At 58.3% G+C, this 9,836-nt stretch overlaps 1 protein-coding gene across 1 annotated transcript; it reads left to right on the top strand.

Annotated features, from left to right (window-relative positions):
* The first annotated feature begins 371 nt into the window (after positions 1-371).
* CCDC86 (coiled-coil domain containing 86) lies at positions 372-9,721 on the top strand. The gene is made up of 4 exons (XM_079930460.1): positions 372-1,397; positions 5,568-5,697; positions 7,451-7,525; positions 7,714-9,721. The coding sequence occupies exons 1-4, from the start codon at positions 640-642 to the stop codon at positions 7,831-7,833; spliced, it is 1,083 nt and encodes a 360-aa protein (XP_079786586.1). The 5' UTR covers positions 372-639; the 3' UTR covers positions 7,834-9,721.
* Positions 9,722-9,836: the final 115 nt, after the last annotated feature.

The following is a 9,836-nucleotide window of genomic DNA, read 5'->3' as shown; positions in this document are numbered from 1 at the left end:
GTGAGAGGTGTTAAGGAATCCTCAATCCACTTTTCCGTCCTCCAGGAACCTTGCCTGGGTTTTCCTCCTCCTCACCTCCTCTTGATCAGCAGTTAGGACACCCTGGGGCCCATCTGATACGCTGATACTCTCACTCCTGCTGCTGTGTCCTGTCCGCAGTGACTCAGCAGGTGGGGCTGTGCTCAGCGCTGAAACTGAGTTGGCAGTAAAGAAGTGAGTTAGCAGCAAAGTTTCCATCCAGCCTTGCCTACAGGCTCCCTGGATCTTTTTCCAATCCTCTTCTCTCCCGAAAATGGGACCCCTTCTACCTTTTTCCGCCTGCACACTCTCTTCCCCCCCCCCCCCCCCCCCCCCCCCGGGAGACGGGGCTCGCAGGCAAGGTGAATACGGATCTCGAGCAGGGACTCATTCTTCAATCACAGGTAAATGCGCCAAAGCTCTTTGCGCATGCGCCTAGTAAACCCAACGCCCGCGCTCCCCGGACTCCTCCCTGAGCCTCTTCGCCCATCACCAACATGGCCTCCGAGGCAACAGCCCCTCCTGCCCGGCGCAGACGTAGCGGGGTTATAACGTCATAGGACGGCGCCGGTAGTCCCAGAGACTGCACGTGGGCTCGCGTTTTGAAAGTCTGCCCGGGCCATGGATACGCCGTTGAGGCGCAGCCGGCGGCTGGAAGGACTAAAGCCTGAATCCCCCGAGAACCCCACCTCAGTTCTGCGGGCGAGACGGGCCCTTGTGGAGTTCGAGTCGAACCCAGAAGAAAGGAGGGAGCCCGGGTCTCCTCGGAGTGTGCGGCCGCCTGGCCTGGAGTCTCCCAGACATCAGCCGGAGACAAGCCCTGAATCACCCAGTTTACGGGAGGGGGCAGGCTTGGGGTCCCCCCGAGAGCAGCCAGAGCCGGGCCCAGGGTCGCCCCAGCGTCAGCGAGACCCAGGCCTGGAGTCGCCCCAAAGACAGCCGGAATCGAGTCCTGAATTCTCCCGACTTCAGCCACAGCCAAGTGGGGAGTCACCAAAGTTTTCCCAGGACCGAGAAGAAGCGGATTCGGAGTCGCCCAAGAGTAAGGAGGAGCCGACCCCGGGGTCCCCCCGACATCAGTTGCAGCCGAGCCCAGGGTCACTAGAGCCTTACCCCGGTCGGCAAGCGCCGGGTCCCGAGCCCTCTCAGCCCCTGCAGGAGCTGACACCCCAGTCGCCCGGCTCCCCACGGGATCAGCGTGAGCCGAGCAAGCCACCGCCGCCCGGGCAGCCGGAGAGAGACGGCCTCGGGCCAAAGAAGCGAGAAGGTTCTTCAGCCCAGGCCGCAGCGTCCAAGAAACCGAAGAAGGAGGAGATTCCTAAGATCCCGAAGGGGAAGCCCAAGTCTGGGCGGGTGTGGAAGGACCGCTCAAAGAAGAGGTGAGGTGGGGGACAGCTGGGCAGGGGTGGGGTTCTGTGTGGTGCTGGAGCCGGGGTGCAGCCAGGAGATAGCCCGTAGGTTGGAGAGATCTCACATCACTGGGGGAGTCACACAAAGAGGTAATTATAACCAGAATGTGGTGAAATGCACTGGGATCTCAGGGAGGGGTGCCCTTAAAGGACCCCTGGATAGCACCTCATCTGTGTGTTCATTCAACACGCATTTATCCTTGTCTCTGCCCTCTCTGGGAAGGGGGCAGAAGCAAGTACACCAGCAGTGAGGTCTTCATCCACCATTATCTGTTACAGTTGTTTGCCTTTTTGATAAAAGGCACTACCAGGCGCTGAGTATACAGGACGCTGCTAAGCACTGTGGTGCGGATTGGCCCGGGGAAGGACCTTTCAAGCAGGGAGCAGCCTGCCTCTTGGCATTTAATCAGCCATCAGCTCAGTGAAGCAGCAGGCACGGGGATTATCCTCATTTCACATATGAGGGCACTGAGGCTCAGGGCGGCTAAATGTGTGATGAGGCAGGACCTGAACACAGATCCGATTCCAGAGTCTGCGTGAAAGCCCTTTACCCGTGCTCTGTAGAACCGCCTTGCATTGAATTGCAACCTCTTTTTTTTTTTAACTTTTATTTTATATTGGAGCATGGTTGATTAACAATGTTGTGTTAGTTTCAGGTGCAAAGTGATTCAGTTATACATATACATGTATCTGTTCTTTTTCAAATTCTTTTCCCATTTAGGTTGTTACATACTATTGAGCAGAGTTCCCTGTGCTCTACAGTAGGTCCTTGTTGGTTATCTGTTTTAAATACAGCAGTGTGTACGTGTCCATCCCAAACTCCCTAACTATCCCTTCTAAAGGGTAGGCGTGAGGTCTTGTCTTTCTGTGCCGCGGGCAGTAAGTGCTCAATTAAATGCTTGTTGAGTGAAGAAACAAAGAGGCGCAACTGAAGAAGGAAATGTTTAGGCTGCCAGGAAGGAGAGGTGGGGTCCAGTTCGTGTTTTAGCTACTGGGAACCACTGGGCAGTCAGGAATTCGTGGCTGTGAGGGCCCATAGGGGAAGACAGTGATTTTTACGGAAGAAGCGGACACTTACTAAGGGATGACTGTGCTTTGTGCTAGGCCTTTTGCAGATGTCATTTTGCTGACCCCCTAAACCCCAAGGCGGTGGGCATTATGCCCCTCCCCCAAGCCCCTCCCCCCTTAAACAGAGAAGAAACTGAAACTGAGGGAGTGATTTCCTACAAGTCACCAATCAGAGACTTTGAAGATGGAGCGACTGTTGGACTTGGAGAAGTGGGTGGTGGCGCTGCCCCTCCACCTCGGTCCCAGCAGGTCCCAGAGAATGGTGGGGCCACTGATGGCCATGTGGGACCAGATGAAGAGGTTGGTTCCGGTGGGGAGAGGATGGTGAGCAAGTTGAGTATGGGAGCCTGGAGTCCTGGTACTCGGGAGGTGGACGGCGGGGAGAGGAGCTCACTGAGCGTGAGGAGGCTGCTCCGACACACAGGCCAGGAGAAGAGAGGGTCAGCAGAGGATACCAAGAAGCAAGAGAAAGGGCGTTTTGTCCCAGCTTCCTGCCCGAGCTGAAATGCTTCCCAGCTTCCTGGTGTTTGCTTGGAGCTGCGCTCCAGACGTCTTCCTCTCCCCTGCCATCTCTGCCATCACTAAGAGTCTCCCACACTGACCTCCCCTCTGTGTGCCCCCTGTAGGTGATGCTCCCTCCCAGCTCAGGGCCTTTGCACATGCTGTTCCTTCTGTCGAAAGGCTCCTCCCCTGGCCATTCCCTGCTCGTCTTCCAGGGCTCCACTTAAACATGCACCCCCTGGGAAAAGCCCTCTTTGTGCAACCCAACCAGGGTTAAGTCCTCAAGCCATGTGTTGTCATTGTACCTTGTATCTTTTGTAACACACCCATTTGCACAAATGCTTGTTTACTTGTGTGATTCTTGTCGGCTGCCAGCTTCCCCTCTAGACCAGAGGCTCCAGGAGAGTGAGGATTTACCTACAATGGCTAGATTCTCCCCAGAGCCCAGCACATGGTAGGCACTGAGTCAAACAAGTAGATGAATGAGAACAGAAGGTAGTTCATTCGTTCAACCAGTTTATATTTCATTGAGCTAGGATCTGGGGGTAAACATGGCTATAAACAAAACATTCTAGTTGTGAGAAATGGGTAACCAACACGTAATATATACATATATCAGTAATTAGGGCAATACAGGAAAATAACAAAGCAAGAGGTGCAGGGCGTTGCCGCAGTGATTACAGATGGCTTCACTGCCACAGGGATGTGAGCAGAGGCCTGAATGAACATACTGGGAAAGAGTACCCAGGCAAGGGGAACAGAAAGTCCAGAGGCCTCGTCACTGGGCACAAGGGGAGCGGTAGGAGGTGAGTGAGGTCAGAGTGGTCACAGGGCCAGGTCACGTGGGCCCACGTGGGCCCTTGCAGGGACCTGAGTGAGCGTGAGAGCCATGGGAGGTGTTGAGCAAAAGAGTGATGCGATCTGACCTCTGCAAGGACCGGTCTGGCCTGTGGAGAACAGACCTTTAGAAGGGCAGAGGGGAGACCAGGGAGACCAGTAAGGAAGCTGCTGCAGTAGAATTAAGCACCTTCAGAAGCGGCACCAGGCCTGTGGATAAGGGCCAGAGGGGCTGTTGAATGGATGTTTGGGACCTTTGAGGAAGCAGCTTCAGCAGTTGGTGAGTGAGGCCCGAGAAGGCAGGGGCAGCACCTGCTGCACGAGGTGCCCCAGCAAAGGGGGGATGTGGGGGGAGGGAGCCGAGGCTGGGAAGCACACGCCCACCCACCCACGCCGCCCCACCCCCCATGCCCAGGCCTAATGCCACCTTCTGCCCAGTGCTCCCTGGGTGCACCGTCTCCCTTCTCTGAAGGGTGGATTCACTGAGCACCTACTATATGCAGAGCACTGTGCTGAGCGCTTCTCGGGCCGTGAGCCATTAATCCTCCCACCACCCTTTGTGATGGGAACGGTTCTTGTCTCCACGTAAGGGGAGGGGGAGAAGAAGCAGTGGGGTGTGTGCTGGGGGCAGGCAGGCAGAACTGGGGAGCGGGGGCGGGGGGTAGGCAGAACCAGACTGAGGACGGACAGGCGTGGGGTCAGGGTCCAGGCTGTATGTGCAGACTCCTGTGGAGCAAGAAAGGGGAAAGATGAGCCAGAAGAGCCGTATTGACCTTCCCCAGGGGCGGGACTGGGCTCGGCCTGGTGCCCACTGCAGCCCACTGCTGTGACCGCTTGGGGCATGGTAGAGTGGACGTGGGTAAACAGGAGCTCTTTTGAAAGTCAAGAAATTATCGAGGGAGGCGGAAAGGCCACTACGAAAGGAAGTGCTGAGGGGGAAAGAAGGCCCGTGGGACACCCGAACAGGCTTCAAATCAGTCAAGGAGAAAGCTTCCGGAAAAGGGGCGGCACGGCTGCATGAACCCCCAAGCCCTCATCACCCGTCTCAGCAGCCCTCAGCCTTTTCCTGGTCTAGTGTCCTCTTGCTCCTTGACGTCTTTCCATCTTCCCGGAATGTTTTACAACACGTCCTAGATTTATCATCCACCCCTAGCTCCTGGCGGTGTGCGTTCTTACAGAGGTGACCTCGCTTCTGTGACCGTGTCACTATCACTCTTTAGAAAATCAAGACTTCCCTGTTGTTCCCTAGCACCCACTCCATTTTCACATTTCCCCTGCTGGGACAGAGGTTCTGAATCACTGCAGGGGACCGTGACCATCTGCGCGGTTCTGAGATGAAATGGGCGCCCCAGTGGGGAGTGAGCCCCCTCTCCAGAGGCGTCCACGCCCAGCCCTCTGCGCTCGGCCGGAGCAGCGGAGCTTGGCGCTGGAGGCCCTGCAGCCCGGACTCTGGTCACAGACCGCTGCTCAGGAGCAAGGCGACCTTGGGCAATTACTTAACCTCTCTGAGTCTTTGCTCCTCTATAAACTGGAGGGAACAGGAGTTCCCACCTCAGGTACGTAACCAGGGCTTAAGAAATGGCAGTGGGCGTGATCAGGACCCTTTCCTGCTCCAAGTTTCTACAGACCTGGAGGGTCGACTGCCGGGCAAGCAGGCAGGTAGGGAAGGAGGCCCAGAGGGAGGGCACCGGGGCATCCCGCGGACTCCAAGAGCACCCAGTCTCCCCCATTCAGGTTCTCCCAGATGGTTCAGGACAAGCCCCTGCGCACATCCTGGCAGCAGAAGATGAAGGACCGGCAGGAGAGAAAGCAGGCCAAGGACTTCGCCCGGCACCTGCAGGAGGAGAAGGAGCGGCGCCGGCAGGTGAGGGGTCGGCCAGGCAGGGGTGGGAGGGGCCGGCCAGGCCGGGGTGGGAGGGGCTTGGTCAAGAGCCGTTCTCCAGGGCTTCCCTGGTGGCGCAGTGGTTGAGAGTCCGCCTGCCGATGCCCGGGTCCCAGAGGATCCCACATGCTGCGGAGTGGCTGGGCCTGTGAGCCATGGCCGCTGAGCCTGCACGTCGGGAGCCTGTGCTCCGCAACGGGAGAGGCCGCAACAGTGAGAGGCCCACGTATTGCCAAAAAAAAAGCCGTTCTCCAGCCTCGGGGCCCCGGGGAAGGGTGGGAAGGGCATACAGATTGGAGGCCTCATCCGGGTGTTGCCGGCATTCCCTAAGACACAGCTGCTACACATCAGCGGAGTGGACGGCCTGCGAGTTCCTCCAGCTCTCCCTCACGCTTGTCCCAGGGACACAGGTGCCCTGTTAGAGGTTCACGCCCAACCTCTCTAGCCTCCAGGAAGCCCCAGCAGGCAGACAGGGAGGTGGCGGTGGAGATCCACCAGGAGCGGACTTCTCAGTGGGACGTCACTCGCCTTGTGGTCCTCAGGCCACCGGAGGAGTCAGACACCTTGCCCCCAGCCTGCAGTCCCTGCCTGGCCATGGGGGGGGGCGGTCAGCCACTTGGTCATCTGTCCCCTGCTTTGAGTTGCCCCAGCTCAGCCTATGGCCGAGGCCCTGCAGACTGTGTGGCCTCCGCCTCATGCTGAGGCCTTATCTAGCTTCCTGTGTGGCCGTGGCTCCCTCTTGGGAAAGAGAGAACCTTCTTGTCACCGTCCCCTTTAGAGGTGCCCCTGCCCAGCCCCCAGTCCAGACCTTCCCCTGCACCTCCGGGAGCTCAAGTGTCACTTCTCCTTTCTCCCTCCGGGCCCAAGCCACCTCTACCCTGTGTTGCCAAAGACGAGGGAGGCCCCTGGCCATGCACAGCCTTGGGGCCACCGTCCCTGCCCTGCCCCACCAGGGACAGCAGTCAGCGGCGCCATTCCCAAGGAAGACTCCGTCTACACTCATCTCCTAAGTGTTCCCAGTGGGCCGGTACTATTCCAAGCCCTGTATGTGTGTTCATTCGTTTAGTCCTCAAAAGACTCTTATGTAATTATCGTCACTTTAAAGATGGGAGGTTGAGGCACGGAGCTTAAACCACTTGGCCACGGTCACACGTTTAGGAAGTAGCAGAGTCAGGATTCAAACCGGGACCAGACGCTCCGGAGCCTCTTCTCTGCAGCCTCCGCCCTTCCCAGCCCTGCGCCAGGGTGAACCTAGGAGGCCAGCCCTCACCCCAGCCCTTCATTCTAGGGGCTCGTGGGCTTCAGGGGGAGAGGGGAGACTCTGAGAGGACGGGAATGAGGGAAAGGGCCAGCCACCCCTTCTCCCCGGGCAGTTGATGAGGGGCGTGGTAAGAGGAACCACTGTCTACATGGGCCTGAGTTTCCAGGTGGGGTGCGACCTGTGTCTTACCCCGCCCCTCCCCCTCCAACCGCAGTGTCCTCAGCCGCCTGACCAGGCGCCCCCCTTCTCAGGTGAAGTCAGGAACTTCCGACCGGAGTGGGCCTCTGGGTGCTGGTCCCAGGGGCACAGGGATGGTTCCTTGCTGCCTCTCCACGCCCCAGCACCAGGAACAACCCGGAGCCGGGATAAGTGGGCCTTTTGCCCTCCTCCCTGGGAATTCTGTCAGCTCTCACTGCCTGGGAGACCAGGGCCGCCTCGGCTCCCAGACCCAATCCCCTTCCCCTGTGTGTCCAGGAGAAGAAGCAGCGCCGCGCCGAGAACCTGAAACGCCGCCTGGAGAACGAGCGGAAGGCGGAGATCGTCCAAGTGGTGAGCGTTGCCCTGCTTGCGGGACGGGACGCGGCCAGCCTGAATGTCGTGTTCCAGACACCCCGGCACCCCTGCTTCACGGCCCCCGCTCGTGCCGCAGTCCCAGGCCCCCGCGGTGGCCTCCCTTTCCCCGGGGAGCAGGGCGGAGACTCCAGCCATAATAACGCCCTCCCTTCAACCTCCCCCAGATCCGAAACCCCGCCAAGCTCAGGCGAGCGAAGAAGCAGCAGCTGCGCTCCATTGAGAAGCGCGACACGCTGGCCCAGCTGCAGGAGCAGCCGCCACGGCGGCCGGCGGCCAAGGTCTGAGCTCAGCGTGGCCGGGGCCTCCTGTGGCCGAGCACCGTGTCACACGTGGCGGCCACGCGCCTCCGCGGACCCAGCACTCCAGCTCCATGGCTCCACCCGAGACGGGGCTCTGAGCCTTCAAAAGGGCTCCCAGGCAGGGCTTTGTGGCACAGAGACCCAGAGGTAGCCTGGGACCTGGCAGAGACTGGAGGAGGGAGGAGGGTCAGCTCGCTCCTCCGCCCCTCCCCTCCCCCTCCCCCCTCCTCTCCAAGTGCCTTCAAACCACGAAGAGTAATTTCTGGTTCCTCAGGGAGCTGGTGACTGGCGGGTGACTCCCCAAAATATGTATGTTCTGTCTCAGAGTCCTGGGTCTAACCCGGGCCAGGAGGCCGGAAGTCAGGAATCCACCTCCCCCCTGACACCTCCCCAAAGGCTGCTCTGGCTCCCTCTGCACCCCACTGACCCTGCCACCCAGCAGACGGAATCCAGCTCCGCCCCACTTTTCAACACTTAAGGTTAAAATGGGGAGGTTGCAGGGGGCAGGGTCTCTCTAGCTCCCCCTTTCCTGTACCAGACTCTGCAGAAGCCCGAGAGACCTGATTAACTCATGCCATCCAGTCTACAGCAGAAATATTTATTGAAGGCCTGCCGTGTACAGGCACAATTCTAGGTGCCAGGGAATAGAGACAAAAGCCCCTGCCCTCAAGGATCTTTCATTCTGGCGGAGAAAACATAATAAACAAGTAAAGTGTACTGTGTGTCGGTTGGTGCCGAGTGCTCTGTGAAGCAGGGGAGCAGGTGGGAGGGGGCACGGGCGAGGTCGAGACAGGATGTCCGCTCAGCCAGCTGTCTGTCGACCGCTCCGTTTGCCAAGCGCTTGCTGTGGGCCGGGCCCTGCCTGGCACTGAGAGTAAACGCTGGGAGCCCAGCTGCGAGTGGTGGCACAGGGAACACTGGACCAAGATCCCAGGAGAGTTTCTCCCCTGGCTCGTCCACTGACGTTCCATCCACCAAACGTGTACCGCGCCAACTGCACCAGGCCCCGGGGTGCTGAGCTAAACAGACATGGTAGAGTGGAGATGCTACGGTAAGTTACCCCTCACGCCTACGAATTGGGGGTCAGTGCTGCAGCCCTGTGCGGTCGGGAGGGAGGTGGGTGCCGCACAGATCTAGGGATTACCAGCATTGCTCAGAAGGCGTCCCAGGGAACTGTAGGCTGGCACATGTGTCAGATGAGCGAGGAAGTATCACCGGCTGTGGTCACGGAGGTTGCAGGGTTCATCCAAACACTAAAGACCTTCAATAAGGATGTCCATTGCACTCTGATTAGCACAGGTTTCCCAAACTTTTGACCATAGCACCCCTTGCTTTTTCCACTTCGGGCAATGCTGGGTCGGACAGGTAGAGCTGGGGGCTCCCATGCAGCTGCTATCTGAAGGACCTTAGGTATGTGGGGGGTGCCTTTTCACGTACTAATAGTAATTGAACAGGTAATGCCTAATGGCTGGTATGCAGTCCCTGCACCTTGGGCAGGTTACCTAACCTCCCTGCACCTCAGTTTGCACATGGTAAAAAGTGGGGCTAATAGAACCTGCCCCTGGAGATTGTGGGCTAAAGCGTGTAGTTAAGTAATGCGCAACTAAATGACCAAAGCGAGGTTAGACTGGAAGTGCTTCCCACACTTTTCCTCTCTCGCTTTCTACTCCAAAACTACATCACTGGTTTAATGTAAAAATCCACCCCACCCATCATCTGCTAAAAACAGCTTCAGGGAGATGCGTCCTGTGTACCTTGGGCCGTCCACTACCCTAGTCTGAGATGTCAGCGTTTTAACCTCGCATTACTCAGGGTGTGGTCCCATCGCCTCCTGGGAGCTTGTTAGAAATGCAGATCGTCCGCACACCCGCCCGGCGGCCCGTTCAAGCAGACAGGATCCCTGGGTGACTCTCGCATAAGAAAGTTTGAGAAGCACGGCTTTAGCTCACTTCGTTTCTGAAAAGGATACACTGAGTCACGTGGGGCGC

This window comes from Stenella coeruleoalba (genome assembly GCF_951394435.1).
Source record: "Stenella coeruleoalba genome assembly, chromosome: 8".
In the NCBI taxonomy this organism is placed as follows: Eukaryota; Metazoa; Chordata; class Mammalia; order Artiodactyla; family Delphinidae; genus Stenella; species Stenella coeruleoalba.
This window is presented reverse-complemented; position numbering and strand designations above follow the sequence as displayed.